The 17,446-nt window shown below is 53.0% G+C and overlaps 1 protein-coding gene across 1 annotated transcript; it reads left to right on the forward strand.

The window, feature by feature from the left end:
* Positions 1 to 6,407: 6,407 nt before the first annotated feature.
* Positions 6,408 to 7,504, forward strand: Foxl1 (forkhead box L1). Its single transcript, XM_027932946.3, has one exon. The coding sequence runs from the start codon at positions 6,408 to 6,410 to the stop codon at positions 7,446 to 7,448; it is 1,041 nt and encodes a 346-aa protein (XP_027788747.1). The 3' UTR covers positions 7,449 to 7,504.
* Positions 7,505 to 17,446: the final 9,942 nt, after the last annotated feature.

Below are 17,446 nucleotides of genomic sequence, written 5' to 3' on the forward strand. Positions count from 1 at the left end.
CAAGTGTCTGCTGCCTGCCAAAAAAGACCTGGGCGCCAGGCACAGGCTGTCGGTGATCCACATATCGACTGGCTGCCTCTTTCTTAGCCCTCTCTGTCCGTGGGAAGCCCAGGGCCTTCTAGAAGAGGGGGGAAAGGTCTGGGCAGAAGGGTGCCTAGCCTCACCCGCCTGATTCTGGGGGGTGGGGGGCTCTGCGGTCCACCACATACATCTACCACGTGCTTCTTGGAAGACCCTGAGGCCACACACCACTTCACAGTGCTCAGGAAGGGACTGCCAGTGTCATGCCCCGCCCAGGCCTCTTCCAGAACTCCGTGACTCTGCAACCTGGTGGCCCTCACTGCTCTGGCTCCAGTGACTTGCCCCCCCCCCCCAAGGTGTCAACTCTGCAGTGACTTACCTCCTGAACGGCTCACATGTTGGACTAGAAATACCAAGACCACATCTGCAGGAGCGGACCTGTTTGCCTGCTTCCCTGGTATTCTGGAGCTGAAAAGCGCACAGGTTACCAAAGCAGCCCTTCTCCTTCCACCTGGCACAGCCAGGGCTTCTGGGATGGACCCTCTCTTCCCCACCACCCTCCCCCTGCTTGTGAGAAATGAAGATCAGAAACTGGAAGAAGGAAGGGCAGGGTCCTGGGAATTCAGAGCCTGCCTCATAAATCTCCAGGGTCCTCTTCTCCCCTTTACCCCTCCACTGCTGGGGGCAGGGGTCACTGACAGCACTGGCAGAGACTCCTGCAGGGCCCCAAAGCCAGAAGGCAGTTTCCAGCTCCCTCCTGAGAAAGAGCCTGCTGGGTAGCCCCTGCCTCCTGCCCCCAATCCAAACAAGGCCGAGGGGCTGAGGGGCTGTTGGGTAGGATTGGCTGGTGGAAATTCATTGTTAACCAAAACCTGAGGTGAATGGTGACAGAGCACAGAGAAAAGACCCACTTTGGTAGGACCACTGTGGCCTCAGATCCTGCACCTGGCCCTCAGGAACCCTGTCCTGCATGGGCATCTGCAGCTGTCCACCCGTGTCTGACGTGCCATGGAGCAGACGTGGGTCCGTGGAAGTGAAGGTTCTACGCCTTCGGTGCAGCTTGCTGCTGATGGAAAGCGGGTGCTAAGGCCCAGTGCCTCAGTGCCAGGTGAGGGGACAGGCTGGCTGGAGCCACCAGGGCTGCCCTCTCTCCGGAATGCTTTCTTACACCACATATTTGAAATGCTTTCCCAAACTTTGAGAAGCATTTGCTGCCCGCCTCTCTCTTGCGTGGCCTCAGCTCTCCAAGGCGTTTGCACTGTTTGCTTTTTGACAGAGGCATGCAAGGAAAGGAGTGGAATGTTTCAGGGGAGTTTGGAAGGTTGGCAGCCACGACCCTCTTCGGGGATAGGCCCTGTGCCTGGGAAGACGCCACCCACCTCTGACTCCCACCAGGCCTCCCTCCCCTCTCAACATCCCTGCTCTGCAGCAAAGGGAAGCAGAATTGTGTCTTGTATAGAGTGTGTTTTGCGGACATCACTTTGTGTGCTGTGGTTTTTCCAAATGTCTGGCTTGTGGGGAGCTTCAGCCCGGGGCTGTGAACATGTGAAGAGGTGGAATGCAGTGGGCAGGCTGAGAAGAGAGCTGGCATCCTGGGTCTTCAAGGGAATGGCGCTGGGAAGCAGGCTTCCGCCTCCAGGCCTGGATGCAGCTGCCTCCCAGGAACCCCAGCCTCTCACCCTGGGCTGGGAGGTCATATGACCAGAGAGGCTCTTTGGCAGCGCCTGGTTCTGCCCTCTGCCTTCCCTCTCCTGGTGGCCCTCTGGCTTTTTCTCACCTAGCTTCATGTTATCTTCGCGGACTTCCCAGGGCGGCCTTCTTTCCTTCCTTCCTTCCTTCCTTCCTTCCTTCCTTCCTTCCTTCCCTGGGGTCCTTTCTTTCTTGGTAGTGCGGGGAGGGGGGGGGTGGTGAAATGAGCCCAGGGCACTCTGTCATTGAGTTACATCCTCAGGGCCTTGCTCCATTACCCAGCTGGTCTACAACTTGCAATCCTCCTGCTTCAGCCTCGCAGTTGCTGGGGTTACTGGTGGGCACCCCTGGGCCCAGGTCCCAATGGAGTCTTCCTAAGGCCTAAGGCCAAATGTGGATACACCAAACAGGCTAGCAGAGGGCTCACGTGACCTTGTTGTGAGGATTAAGGAACATAGAGTGCACTGTCAGTAAGGACCCATCCCCTTCAGCTCTGGGGTTTTCCTGGAGAACAGAACAGAAAAGATTCTGTGGTCTCAGTGGACCGTGCTACCTGCGGTGCTTGTGCCAGGTGGTGCACCTGCCTCTGCAGCTCACTCTGAGCCTTTCACTCCTGGGAACAAGGTGAGCTTGAGTGAGTGGTCATTCAGGATGCCCTGCCCTCTGCCTGGCTGAGCATCCTGTGGACCCAGCTGGGTCGCCATTACCTTCCCATCCTGGTCCCAGCCCATCGCCCCACCCCCCCACCACCAAGAGAAGGACAGCCTCAGAGGCCGTGGGAGGCGAGGGGAGGAGAGGGTCTGCTGGGCTTGTGGGGACTCTGGGTTTCTCCAGGCACCCTCTCCTTTATGGAAGTCTCTCCTCTAGAGAGTCCTTCTCAGCCCCTGATGGGGCCAGACCCCAGAGCACCACCTCGCGGGACCATCATGTGGGTTCAGATCCCTGTTCTGTCGTTCACCAGTCCTGGAGTGTTGTAGTCAGCCTCAGTTTGTCATCTGTAAAATGGGTGAATCCTTCACACCCATCATTCAGAGATGCTGAGAGAGTTCAGGAGGGAACTCCCACAGGCCCTGGGTGTCCACAAATTTGGCTGTTATAATAAATAAGATTGCTTTTCTGTCTTTGGAACACTTCCTCATGAAGGACCCAAGGCAAGTCAACTTACTAGGTCCCCGTTTCCTTGTCTGCAAACTGGGAGTGACAAAAATGTCTACCTCTTAAGAGTTGTTGTGGGGATGAAATGACTTCCTACAAGCAGCTGGAGTGACGCCAACAGCCGGGGGCGCTCACCTGATCTCCGTGACTGACACTGTTGTTATCATGTTTTTAGGTTGTCAGAAAGGTGCCCGGGCTGGGTCTTGTGTTTTTCCACCCACTCTTCTCCAGCTCGCTGAACGTAGGGTGGAATCATACACATATCATTACTGTGAAATATATGTAACTACATATGATATATAGTTAACTGGCTTCACGTTTAGAAGAGGGATGTGGATGTTTGAAAAGATGACGCAGATGACCCTTAAGTGGGATGTCTTCTTTTTACTGTGGGCTGAGCAAGGAAGGGTGTATGGGGGCAGTGGGAGGAGCCCCCATCTCACCACTCTTTCTTTCCAAGGCTCTTTCCCTCCCCAGTGCCTGGGCTCCAACCAGCCTCCCTGAGGAGCTTACTTCCGCTCAGTCTAGGGACTGGGAATGGTGCGACTGCCCTCAATTTCTGCTGGCGAGTTGGAAGGTCAAGCCTTCCAGCAGCATCCGGGCAGGATGGCGGTCTCAGGGTTTCCACCAGGAAGGTGGCTCTCACCAACTGACTTGGTGATGACGTGCTCTGCAGGGATCTGAAGACTTAGGAATCTGTAAGGAATTTTCAGTGTCCCCACCTGGCTCTCTAGGACACCCACTCCTCTGTCCCGCCCACCCCCGTCGCTGTCTCACAGACTAGCTGTCCCCCAACTGGCCTCAGCTGGGTCCTCCGCCAACAGAGCTTCCGCACGAGGGCGCATCCGCTCCTGGACGCTAGGGCCTTAGGTCTTGCAGTCCCCGGAAATGTGGAAATGTGCCCCAGCGCCAAGTTCGTCCCAACAGCAGCCCCACCTGGGCTCAAGTTACAAACTCGTCACCTGGGAGCCAGAATTTATGCCCGCGCTGGCCCTGGAGCCGGGCTGGGGCGCGACGCTGCAGTTCACTGCTGGAATCTGGATTCTCTCCGAGGCTTTGCAGACCTCTTCAAGCGCGCAGGGCTGGGCGTGCGACGGCAACCGCGAGTAGAACTGGGGAGGGGGGGGGGTGATTCTTATTTATTTATTTGTTTGTTTGTTTGTTTATTTCCTCCTTGTTACTATCAGCGCTCCGCCCACCGGCCCTGCGTATCTCCGCCCTCATTCGGCCTGTGCCCAAATTGGGAGGTGTTTATTAGTGCACGGATTCAAGCTGGGATTTGCCTTAGAGTTTGGAAGACGCGCCCAGACAGAAGGCGCGCGTTTCCAGAGAATTGGGGATATGCGTGCTGGACTTCGGGTGCCGGGGGAGCTCTGGGAGGGGCTGCGAGGTGCAGAGGTGTGGGAGGGGGTTGCATCGCGACACCGTCTCTCGGTTGGGTCTGTTAGAGCCGGCAGCGCAGAGGTGGAACTCGAGTTGGCTTCCAACTTGGGCTTCCCGGATGGTGCTGATCTGGAGAGGCCGGGTGACCCCAGGCTTGCAAATGTGCGAACACTAAGGCTCTTTTCTCACCCCAGGATTGAAAGGGGGTGCACTGGCGATAAGGAGGGATCCTGAGAGGACTACGTCCCGCCCCCTCTTGTCTAGAGGGCCACTCCCAGGACTTAGGCCTGCCTGCACGCTAGGCTTACGTTAGTTTAGGTGCAGGTCCCGACTGGGGGACGCCAGCCCAGACCCTGGGACCTGCACCTAAACTGGGTTTTTCTGACGCTGGCTGCGACTTTCTTTTGGTGTTTCAAACTCACCGCATCCTCTGCCGTCTGCGTCCTCCACGGTATCCGGAAACCCCCAACCACGTGGGTCACCTTCCAGGTTCCTCCTAACGGAGTGGGATGCGCTCCTGCTCTTCGTGCAAAAGCTACCTGAGCTCTGGCAACCAGTCCCCAGCTTGATGTGTCTTCGTGACAGCGGCCGCGACAGACCTTACCCCCACATTAGTGCGCAGTGCCACGCCCCCTCGGGTGGTGCGTTTGGGTGGCCGTTTCTACGCCCACCTGCCGTCCCCACCCTCCCTTTTCTCTTTGGCACCGCTCGGCGGTTTACTCAATGAACCGCTAATTCAGTTATCCCCAGTGTTTTCTTTTTCCTTTAAAAGAATACTCAGCGGAGATCACAAACAGGACTTGGTCACGCTACATGCCCCCACCCCTACCCCAACTTGGAGTGGGCAAGAGAGGACTCCTTTGGAATTGGTATCATTCAAGATTTTTGATTCAAAGTGTGACGTGGCTAAATGTAAAATGAGAAGAGGGGCTGCTTACACCCCAGGGTGGGGGGGGGGCGTTGGGGGAGAGCAAGCAGGCTTCCCAAATGCTTAATGTAATCACGGGCCAGCTGCATGCACTTGTGAAGTTGTTATAACCCCCCTCCTTGTTATAAACAGGAAAGCACAGGATATAAAGCAAAAGACCCGCATCTACAAATACCAGCTCACCCGCCAGCTGCCAAGTTCCCCTTGATGGTGTTTCTTGCTTGCAACCTTAGCCCCCCAGAAAGACTCTAGTGTTGCCCCCAACTCGGCAAACAATGTTTTTGAAATCTTCTTCAACCAGAGCTATAGACCTGGTACCCTTGTGCCTTCTGCTCTCCTCTGCCTTCCTTCAAGGAGAGGTTGGCTCCTGGGGTCCACTCCTCTTTGGGGGCACTCAGCACCTGGAGAATGCCTGTCTCCCACAGAGTGTGCCCAGCATCTGTCTCGGGAGGGCTGCACCCCACATCAGACACCAAACCTCTCACAGGGGTACTACCTCTAAAAAAGGTTTTGGTCAAGGGCCTCAGAAAGTACTTTGTAGGGCCTTGCTCTCTCCGTCTCCTATTAGGCCTGGAAGAAGAGAGACCTTTTGTGGGAGACTCAAGGTCGTGGGGTGCCCCCAGGCCAACAGTAAAACCCACGCTGGTGCTCCCCCCCACCCTGCCTTCCTGGCCCTGCAGACCCGGCTTCGAGCCACCCGTCCACATCCTGCCTCACTGACTGTGTGCTTACAGCGTCAAGGGGTGGACGTGATATTTCAAACATCAGATCAGTGCGTTTATATATTGGGTGCCCGGAAATTTTTCCAAATAAACACAGCTTGATTCAACTTGGGTGGGCGGACTTATCAACAGACTAATTCTATAAACAAATGAAGGAATAGCCCCGAAACCGATTGGCTGGTATCAAAAAGACACGTGGAGAGAAAAGCTTGGAGTTTTTCAGCAATGAAATTTTAATTAATGTGGGTGGGCTGAGAACACAACGACTGTTTATCATAGACAATTTATTTTCCAGCGCTAAGTCAACATATAATAGCAAACTTACAACAATTATTTAACATTTTTAAAGCCATGAAGAAAGGACAGAGCGCGGAGCAGCCAGGGAGAGCGGCAGAGCGGAGGGCAGACTCGAGGCAGGCTCCCCAGGAGGGCCCTTGTGGCGCGCGGCGCAGTCCTTGAGCCTCCGGGGTCGCCTGCCTACCGGAGCGCAGCGCCGGCTGTGGCTCGCCATGAGTCACGTCTTCGGTCCCCGGCTGCCGGCTCTGGCCGCCTCGCCCATGCTCTATCTGTACGGCCCCGAGAGACCCGGGCTGCCTCTGGCCTTCGCCCCCGCGGCTGCTCTGGCGGCCTCGGGCCGAGCGGAGCCCCCGCAGAAGCCACCGTACAGCTACATCGCGCTCATAGCCATGGCGATCCAGGACGCGCCCGAGCAGAGGGTCACACTCAACGGCATCTACCAGTTCATCATGGACCGCTTCCCCTTCTACCACGACAACCGGCAGGGCTGGCAGAACAGCATCCGCCACAACCTCTCGCTCAACGACTGCTTTGTCAAGGTGCCCCGCGAGAAAGGGCGGCCCGGCAAGGGCAGCTACTGGACGCTGGACCCTCGCTGCTTGGATATGTTCGAGAATGGCAACTACCGGCGCCGGAAGAGGAAGCCCAAACCCGGCGCCGGGGCCCCGGAGGCCAAGCGGGCTCGCGCAGAGCTGCAGGAGCGCGGCTCAGAGGCGCGGCCCCAGGCGGCCAGCGGGGCAGCGCGCCCCAGTCCCGGAACCCCCAGCCGTGAGGGAGCGCCCACGCGCCCCTCGCCCCTCGGGGAAGGCTCCTCTCCGCAGGCGTCCCTCCACTGGCTGGGCCCTGGGTCGCCGGACCAGGACGCAGGCAATGCTGTCCAGGGCACCATGGCGGTGGCGGTGGCGGTGGGCCAGCCAGCGCGCACGGGGGATGGCCCGGGGTCCCCTCCGCGGCCCGCCTCCCGCAGCTCTCCGAAGAGCTCCAAGTCCAATAGCTTCAGCATCGACAGCATCCTGGCGGAGAGGCAGGGCCAGACACCCGCTGGAGGGGGCGAGGTCCCGGGGGACGCCAAGCCAGGGCCGGCCGGAGGCCTGGGCGCCTCACTTCTGGCCGCCTCCTCCAGTCTCCGTCCACCTTTCAACGCCTCCCTGATGCTCGACCCGCACGTCCAGGGCGGCTTTTACCAGCTGGGGATCCCTTTCCTCTCCTATTTCCCCCTGCAGCTCCCCGACGCGGTGCTTCGCTTCCAGTAAAGCAAACAGTGGCGCGTTCTTTCCTCTGCCCTGGCGGAGCCTCCTCTGAGCCACCGGCCAAGGTCCCACCGTCCCGCCCCCCGGAGAAGAGGCACATTCTTTTAAAAAGGATCTTTGCTTGGGTAGACATTAGGGTTCTGGTCAGCCTCGCCAACTTTTGTGCCCAGGTGAGCGCGTTTGCCCCCCTCCTCAGGAGTGGATTTACCCAGCAATGGGAACTGGCTTTGGAGAGCTAAAAGAACCACCCTGTGGGGATTTGAACAGACCCTTTCCAGGAGAATTCCTTGACCTAATGACTTGATCCTCTGCTGCCACCACAGGCCCTGGGCTACTAGGCAGGAGAACCCTGCTGACCACCTGAACACAGGACTAACAGTCACAGTGGTCTTTGGATCTACATACTATGGTTGCAGGCTCCCATGTCTTGTGTGGCCTGGGCTTTGACTTTGAGTACCCTGTGTTGGGGGGGGGGGGAGAAGTTCTCAGTTGGCTTTGTCCCAGAAGTCCAGTTTGGGGCTCAGGGTGGCCCCTATTCCATGAGGTCATTTTGGAAATGTAGGCCTGGTGAGCATTTATGACCAAGGTTAAGGTGGATGCCAAGAAACCCCGGAAAGCAGTAACACTTTTATTTTAAATGGAGAATTCTTCTCTGAATTTCTTTCTAGGCAGTAAAAGAAACATGCTTTATTCTTTGCCTAAACACTTGACTCTTTCTACTCTCACAGTAACAGCTTCTCCTGAGGCGCATCCTGGGTAAGGCGGTGTTCCATTGCCTAGTGAGATGGCTCATTAGTCTACATTTCCTGCTGGGTCTATAATTCAGAATAGCCGCTCTGCTTTTGCTTTTGTTTTTAAGGGATTGAAAGATTTTAAGTGACAGGGGGAGGGTGTGGAGGGTGGAATATGCCTTAGACAACATCAGATTTTTTTTTTTTTTTAATTTCCATAGTTTTTCAAGATCTGGGTTTGGTTTTCGCTACATTTTCCAGAATCCTGTAATGAAGGACTAATTTAATCTAAAAAGCCAAATGAAGCAAATGTAAACTGATTGAGAGAGAGATGGGTTAATTTGGGAAGAGCAAGAAAACTTGCTATTGACTGAGGAAGGGTCCGGCCCAGGAAGATTGCGATGGAGCCTGGTGGCGCGTTCTCTCAGACACTCCCAGCCTGGGACAGGGACACCCCCTCCCAGCCCCTTCCTGCAGACCAGGAGGCTGACTTTGAATAAACACCTTGAGGAGGTGATTGGAAGTCTGTTGGGCAGCTGGGTCTGCCACAAAGATCTGGTAAGCTCCAACTTTTGGGGGACCACTCTCAGACTCCCAGACTCCCACACACCTCCACTTGGGCTGCCTTGTGGGTTCTGAAACTTGATTTTCTGAACGTCCAAGGAACTTGTGTTTTGTCTGGTGTAGGAAAGGTACAAAGAGCCATGAGTTCTTGGAAGTGGACTAAGAGAGGCCTTCAAAATAACTAAGATATTTCCCAGGACTTGTATAGAAATGATTCTGAACTTTAAGTCAAGAGGGCTTCCTGGTCCATATGTTCGAAGGATGTTTGGGGCAGGCCGAGTGAGCGGAGAGCTTGTAGGTGCAGAGCTGGCCTTCTGGAAATCCCTTTGCACAGCCAACATGCATACTGATCCGTAAGCATTTCCAGGGCCGAGTTCTACCCAGGCTGAAGGGAAGACTTTAGTGAGCTCAGGAGTGTCCTTGATTTGCAGAGGCCCATTGGTGAGGGCTGGGCTCACTGTGCTGAACTTAAAATGTGGTGGGCTGTCATTGGATATTTTGTTATCCCACACTCTCAGCCTCTGTGAATAAAGTTGTTTTTACATTAACCTCTCAGTGACTGGTTCAGTGGATTACTAGGGGGAAATAAACAAACAGTGTAATAGGAAAGAGGAGACTGGGATTACAGTCGAGAGCCATGCAGCAGCACGGGAGGCTCCGGCTCCTGAGAGGAACAGGCTGAGGGGGGACTGGGGGACCCAGTGCCCCAAGGAGTCTGGACGCCAGAAGGGAAGTTGAGTACTTGAGCTGTGTTGGGTGTTTTAAATTTTTCTTTTTCTTTTGTTTGATATGCTGTCATGTTCTTCATTGATGACCACTATTTTTTCAAGAATCAAATAATTTAATACTACTATTTGAAAAAGGTTGTGTTTAGACTTAAAATTCAAAGAAGTATTGTATGAACATTATTTTTGAGGCACAGAGAAATGCAAGAGTATGTGTGTACTTTGTGCATTTATACATACATGAAGGCGATTCTATTCAACCCTCCCTCTCCCCAGATTTAGAAATGCTAAGGAAAATGGATTTTGGAGTGATTTATGTAATTCTGTACATGTTTCTTCCTACTGAAGAAAAAGAGGGGATTTGGGCCTTATTGACCCAAACAGTTGCTCTAATGCCCATACTTATCATCGGCTCAAGATTATACATCGGCGAGACCAAGAAATGGTCTGTACCTTTAATTAAAACAGAATCTTAGCTCCATTAAGAGAAAACCAGAAGCAAGCTTATGGTTCCGCTTTTATACAACCAGTTCAAGGTTTGCATCTCTCCTCTCCTCTGAATGAAGTGATCTTTGCTCCAAGCCCTATCTCTTTCTCTCTCACACACGCGGATTAATACACTGATCATAACAGAGGATTTGAAGGCACATATATACTGGTAAGTGTGTATACATACATATATATATATGTACACACATGCATGTTATGGTGTATACATATACATACACGCCTGTGTATGATATATGTATGCACACCTACATGTATATGTATATGTTAGAGATATGAACTCCCAGAAATACATCCTTTTTGCATATACATTGGAGTTGTTGGGTCCTTTCACATTAGCCCAAACATTGATATTATTGAAAGATTTTATTTTTCTGTATAATTTTCTACAATTTTGTTTTCCTATACACTTCAAGCTAGGGACAGTTTATTTGTTTTTGTTTTTGTTTTTGTTTTTTGCATTATTGTAATAAAACTAACAAAGACTTTATAAAGTAATCTTGGAAGATGAAGCCACTTTGAGAACTTGGTCTCTACAATTTTTACTAGGACAGAAAACTTTGCAGAGGTCTCCTGCTTTGTCTGGCTTTGGGAATTTGCCGGCTTTGTAGGAGCCAGTGTTCTCCAGGCTCCCAGCACACCCTGGGAGAGTTCAGAACCCAGAAAGCCTGCTTAGACCTTTTCAGAAATACCATGTTCTCTGATATGCAGTCACAGTGTGTATCCCTGGGTGGGTTACAGAATCAGCCCAGACCCAGAGCCCACCTGCCAACAGGAGGCTGTTGCTCATGTCACAGAAGTAGGGGACAATCTCAGAAGCCAGCTGCACCTTCAAGTGAGAGAATTCAGCAAGTCAGGGTCTTGTGCCTTACCTCCTTCACGGTGGCTGGATTCTGGCTTCCATGAAGTAAAGCCTTTTTCACAAAGTAGAAAATACAAACTGTAGCAAGCACAGTTTATTATTAAGAATAAAGAACATGAGCTTGTTGGGAAAGTAAAATTCTTTTGCTTTTTAAAGTAATTTAAAAATATAACCTGAAGAGCCAAATGGAGAGTTCTCCACCTTGCCGGTCTTTGTCCAGAGTTCCTAAGGCCCAGTTCTCCTGGGTTCGCGGTGACCTGGAGAGGCCAAGAGACAGACAGCATTTTGCCTGGCACGGATGAGGCCCTGGGTTTCATCCCCAGGAGAGAGAGAGAGAGAGAGAGAGAGAAATTGGTGGGGTCTTGGCTGAGTGGTGGTGGGGGTCTGTCCCTTCAAATGGCATCCAAACACTAATTGCCCTGGGGACATCAGATGTGGGGCTCATAGGCCAAATATGGATGGGAGGGTCTGAGCTCAGGATCTGCACTGTGGGGATGCCTGGCAATCTAGGGGTACACAGGCAACTCAGGTGTCTCTGTTTACTCTGACAGAGGGGACTGAGGCATAAGGGGAGATGGCGGGGCAAAGATTTGGCTTCGACCACTTACCTATCAGGTGTGAGAAGGGATGTCCTGGCAGAGAAGGGCAATGAAGAGACCAAGGGGAGGGACTGTTTACAGGGCGGGGAAGGACAGGGACACAGGTACCAACCAGCAAGGGGAAGTGCTCTGTCACACCCTCTCCCACCACCTCGGCCTGCAGCAGGCCCACCTTCGGATCCAGAGCAGGAGGGAGCCCGGCGCAGTACCCAGCCTCACACTGATGCCTCTCATTGAGTGACACCTGTCAGAGACCAGCTAGAGGGACCCTGGGTAACACATGGTCACAGGGGTCAGCCTGAGGGGTAGATGGGCTGAGAAGGGACCAGTGTGTGGGTGGGGAAGGGTGCCTCCTTAGGCTCATGTGGTGGCCGCTGCCCAGATATCGAGGGGCAGCAGGCTGCCGGTGGCATGCAGAGGACGGGCTCTCCCACGGGTTGGCTTCCTGCAGGAGGCAGCTCCAGACCTGGTCTGTTCCTCTTAGGTGGGTGGGACCAGGGCCTGGACTTGACCTCGTGGTCTTGCCCCCACCCTGCCGTCTCTGTCCTCAATCTCTGCAGGGGAGACACATGCCTTGGCTCAGGTCGTTGAGCATCTAAGGCAAGGCGTTCCTTGCTGCTGGCCTTCTGGATGTGACGTGTGCCCACCCTTGGTGGGGGCCCTGTATCCCTGATGTTCAGCTCTGTCTCTTCTGTGCAGCAAGAGATATTTTAACCCTTCTGGTGCCCCAGGCATCTGCCCTGCCAGGTACTGGCCACCCCCCACTGACCTCCTACCCCCACTCTTCCAGGTCTGGTAGACACACCTCCCAAGATGGGGAGGCCCTATCATTGGCATCTTATTGATTCCTTATCATTCAGTACTTGGTGTTTGGTGGGGTGGGGAGAGGCCAGTCACTGGGGGCCTCTGCCTCATGGTGTTGTCCTGAGCATCCACTGGTTTGACAGGCCCCCCACGCTGGCAGAATGGGAGGGACCTACCTCCTGCCTGGGTGGTGGTCAGAGTGGAACTGGTTGACATCTGGCACACAAGAAGCACTAATGGATGGTGGGTCTAGCACTGTATACAGACAGAGCCTCCAATCTCTGTCTGGGACTCTTACTTCAGCAGCAAAACCCTGTACAGCCACTCCCCTGGTGTCCTGTGGCTCTTGGGCAGCAGCAGCTTCTGGACTCCTCTCCACTCCTGCGCCAGGGCTGCGGTCCACTTCACCTCTCACTGCACAGCTTCACCTCGGAGCTGATCTGACTGTTGGAATCCAGAGCCAAGAGCAAAATAAGCTGCCACTCATGATGGAGGGACAGCAGAGGACAGCAGACATGGCCGAGGGCCAGACAGACGCCAGGCTGCAGGACAGAAACCCCACCATGCTTCCCGGCTCAGCCCGGGGCCCAGGCACTCAGGGGGCACTTCCCAGGTGTGGCTGTTGGGCCCCTGTGAGCTCAGGGCCCTTGAGTGGATGGGACTCTTTGCTTCTCCCCAGCACAGAGGCTGTTCCTGTGGGCCTTGGGAGCTGCCGTCCCCTCCTGGGAGAAAGGGACCAGAGGAGGAGCAATTTTCTCTTAAACCCTTGCATTTCCTGGCCCGCCTTATAAAGTGTAAAGAACATTTCTTTTAAATGCTGCAGCTAAATATAGCAGGGGCTTGGTCAGCTGGAACATTTTTAGAAAGCACATTACAAATCAGGAATGTTTTGGGGAAATAAATAAACTTTCCCACATTTTTGGCCTTGGAGTCTGCACTGCCGGCTCCATCTTGAGAGCACAAGGGGTGGGGGAGGCGAGGCACAGTGGGGTGGGCGCTGCGGGGCTCCCTGCTCTCTCCCAAGGGTTCCTGGAGGCATCCACCTGCGACACACCCACTGGGTGTCGTCCCGGCGCCCCGCCTCCGAGATGATCTCTGTGCCACTCTCTATGTTCAGGTGACCTGTGGTGCGAACATACAGGAATGTTTTTGAAAACCTCTTAGGCAGTCCTACTGATTCCCTAGCCAGAGTTGAGAGCCACCAAAGCGAGGTGTAGATGCCACGAGTGGACTTCAGGAACAGAGAAAGGTGTTCTTACCACTTATTCTTTATTCCCTCTGTATACTTTACCTCTGGCCAGAGTGGCCCCTCGGCACTCTTCATGACCTTGATGTTATCTTCCACTGAGACTCCTCCCAATGTAGAAGTCATTGTCTTCACTCAAGAAATGTAGCATTCAGAAAATCATTAAAAAGAGCAAAATTGTAATTCTATAATGACTTGGGACAGTCTTCCTCCAAGAGAATAGTTGGTATTTTCAATGTATTTTGGTATTTCCTTCACATACGTGAGCAATATAGTCTTTAAATGCAACCACCATCACTATCATCCCCACCAACACCACCACCGTTACCTTTACCATCACTGCCACCATCATCACCACTATCCCCACCACCACCCACCACCATCATCACCACCATCATTGTCATTTCTATCATGATTACCACCAAAAAGTATTTCTGCATTTCCTGTGCAATGCACTCACAGACTACCAGGGACAGAGAACTCTGTATGTCACAGTACTTTTATTTTAACTATTGGCAGACTTGCAGTGGAGAGAAATGATCAAGAAATAGATTTATTTAATTTTTAATTTTGATATGATCACCAACTCACAACAAGGTGTAATAATATATAGGGAGGGAAAGAGACTTATTTTGCACAAGAACTTCCATGTCCATTTTCTCATTTAATTTTAACCACCCCCACAATAGGCCAGTGGATGGATTCTCTCTCTCTCTCTCTCTCTCTCTCTCTCTCTCTCTCTCTGTCTCTCGTCAGGTGTCTTGTCCTAGAGGCACGTGGCAGGTCAGTTTCAGAAGGAGTCCTGGAGTTGCAGGTGCTGCACTCCTGGTCAAAACTGCAGGCTCACTAAAAATATCATATAAGACCACGGCCATGCTGTGTGGAAGGTGCCTGGGAAACATCAGTGAATTTCATGTTTAGGCTTGCATCTCCATCCCCGAGATATCTCCTGTGCAAATATTCTAAAACCTGAAAAAATCCCAAATATGAAACCCTTCTGGACCTAAGCACTTCAGATAAGGGACCTTCAACCTGTAAGACTGACACCTGGGAAACCCTGTCTCAGCTCTCTGGACCTCTTGACGCCAGAAGAATGGGGATGATGGCAGGAGCCAACTCTGTCACCTTCTCACCTCCCTGTGACAAGTTCACAGACTCTGGGGCTCTCTTTCCCCTACTTTCTTTCTTCCTGTGGTGCTGGAAGTTGAACTGGAGGTCTCCCACCTGCCAGGAGGTGATCTGCCTGAGTGACACCAGCAGCCCAAACTCTGGGACTTTCCAGCTAAGAGGGCTCATATGCCTCTTGGTCAGGGTATCTTCTTCTGGACCAGTGAGCAAAAAAAAAAAAAGAGTGATTCAGCAATTTTTAGTGGCCACATTAAAAATGTAGATTCAGGTGGAATTAAGTGTAATAATATATTTGTTTTGACCTCAAATGGCCAAAATATTATCATTTCGTCTTGTAATTTAATATAATGAATTAACATCACATATACACACACTATATACGTACTAAGTTACTAAGTCTTTGGAATCCTGTATTTTGCACTAAAAGCACATCATAATTTAGATGAGCCACGTTTCAGGTGCCCAGGAGTGATGCCCACAAAGTGGCCACCTGGATCGCACAGGCCCGGCATTCCCTGGGTGCCCCTCAGGCACCAGCAGGGCTGCCAGTTCTCTGGAGCCCTCAGTGCAAGTCAATCATGCAGTTGCTCACGGCCAGTTCCAGCCCTGTCTTGCCCGCTGCCCCAGAGGCTCTGTGAGAGCACAGGTTCCACTTCTGCTGCTTCCCTTCCTTCCGTGGTGTCTGGCATGGTGTCCACCACGCAGTAGGCCCTCACAAATCCTCCATGCCTGGCTCTCCCGATGGAGCGAAATCCCGGCTGCTGATCACCAGCTGCCTGGTGCACAGGGAAGGGGGCATCATCTCGGGAAGGGCCTTCCTCCCACTGCTATCTCCCTCTGCCTCCGGTGCCCTTCCCTGGGGAGCACTGCCCACCCCTTACTCGCTCGCTCTGGGAGGGGGATGCACAGTGGGGCTCACCCCTGAAGTAGGTGATGCCCACCCAGCTCTGGGATGGGGGGCCGCAGTGGTCAGGAGCTGCCATCAACTGGGTGGGCAGGTCTGTGCTGGCCACAGATGCAGCCGCGGTCTCCAGCTGAGCTCTCACAGTCAGTGTTTTGGCTCTCTTTGCCCAAATCTGTCATTTCTCAAATGGTTCAGAATTGCGACCTCCTTGTTTTAGTGGTGAGAACCCCACCGAGGGCCAGGGGAGGAGGCGAAATCCCTCTGGGCACAAAATTACGTTGTTAGGAGTGGAGGGGCTCCAGCTCCGCCCTGAGCTCATGAGAAAAACACTGACGAACAGCATTTCCCCGGCCTGGGGCCCAGAGTCCAGGCCCTCCCCCAAGACTCAGAGAGGAGGACCGGTGGACATCATTTTCACCCCACGGAGGAGACCTGGGTTCCTTTGCCGCCTCCAGGAGCTCCCCAGGGACAGGGAGAACTTTCAAGCTGCAGTCGCTGGATTATAGGTTCTCCAATGAGCTGTGCCCCTGCCTGGCCAGAAGGATGCTCCCTGGACACTTGGTTATGTGCATGGGAGGTGGGGGAGGGGTGAGGAGCAGGGAGGGGTGGCCGCTGGGGAGTGTGAGAAACAGGGCAACTCCTCCGAGCTCCTCCGTAAAGAGCAAGTGGCTGCCTTTCCCAGCAACTGAAATTCTCCACGGGCCCCATAATTCATACCGCAGAGCTGCGCTTGAAATCGGCCCAGAGGAGTTCACTTGGATGACCACATGATTATGACGTGCGTGCGGCTGTGTGTGGCTGTGTGTGTGGCAAAGCCGGGCGGCAGAGAGAGGCTTTCAGGGAGATTATGGGTCCCCATCACCGCCTCTCCATGGACCCGAAACCGAGCCTTCCCCTGGCTCCCGCGGCCGCTCTTCCTCCCAGCTTTACAACTACCCCCAGCTCCTGAGTCAGTGTCTCGGTGCTTCCCGAGCCCTTGTTTGCATTAGCAAAGCAATATGTAATAATAGTTGTTAAAATAATTGTATTTCTGTTTTTACATCTGTAAAGATTAAGTTAAACAGTATGAAGTCCATTAAACTATTTCGTGACGCGCTGCCGTAAATTGCCCTCCGTTCCCACTGCTACTATTATTCCAGAGTCAACTTCAGGGATCGGGCAGCTGCCACGGAGGGTTATTTATAGCGGCTCATTCATCAATAAAAAACTTCAAAAGGAATCTGTTACTCTTCTATTGGGAAGCCAAAGAAAACTCACAGAAAGACGACCCTGTTAAGAAACAAAGCGGAGGAGACCGCAAGACATCTAGCTAAGTAAAATCCTGATTTCTAACAAATACCGTGTCGCAGAGAGAGGTGCTGGCAATGTGAATCCACTTAAAAAACTGGGTTCCCATTGGATCGTTAAAATAAGCTGTTAAACAGTTGTATTTACGTTGGCTTCAAAGGGCCTGGGCCCCCTCTTTGGGTTTTAAAAATGTAATAGATTTGTGATCTTGACGTAGCGAAGCGATGCTTTTCATCTTGAGCAAGCCCAGGGGATGAACTCATCCCTTCCCTGGTACTTATGGCTCGGAACTGCAGTTTTCTTGGCTTATTGTGTGAAGCTGGGCTGGTAATGGGAAGAGAATCCAGTGATAGGAAAACCTTATTGATCACGTTAGCTATGGTCTGGTACTACCCTTCAGAAGCGGGTACCATGGACTTCACTTTGCAGACAAAAAGACTGGGGTTGAGGGAGGTTTGGTTCTCATCCATCAGACAGGGTAGAAAACATGAGCCCCACGTGTGACCCCCGTCTTTGTTGATTCCTTCCATATCAGATCTTGCTGAAAGCAAGACACAGCCACGTGTACACTCACGGGCATAACAACGGCCAGCGCCAGGCACACTCCTGCAGCACACCCAGAAGTGTGCGCCGAGAACGCGGGC

The sequence above is a fragment of the Marmota flaviventris genome, chromosome 18 (assembly GCF_047511675.1).
Source record: "Marmota flaviventris isolate mMarFla1 chromosome 18, mMarFla1.hap1, whole genome shotgun sequence".
NCBI lineage: Eukaryota > Metazoa > Chordata > Mammalia > Rodentia > Sciuridae > Marmota > Marmota flaviventris.

Excerpts from the sequence above, each read along its gene's own strand:
- Foxl1 (XM_027932946.3), top strand. The coding sequence starts at position 6,408 with ATGAGTCACGTCTTCGGTCCCCGGCTGCCGGCTCTGGCCGCCTCGCCC.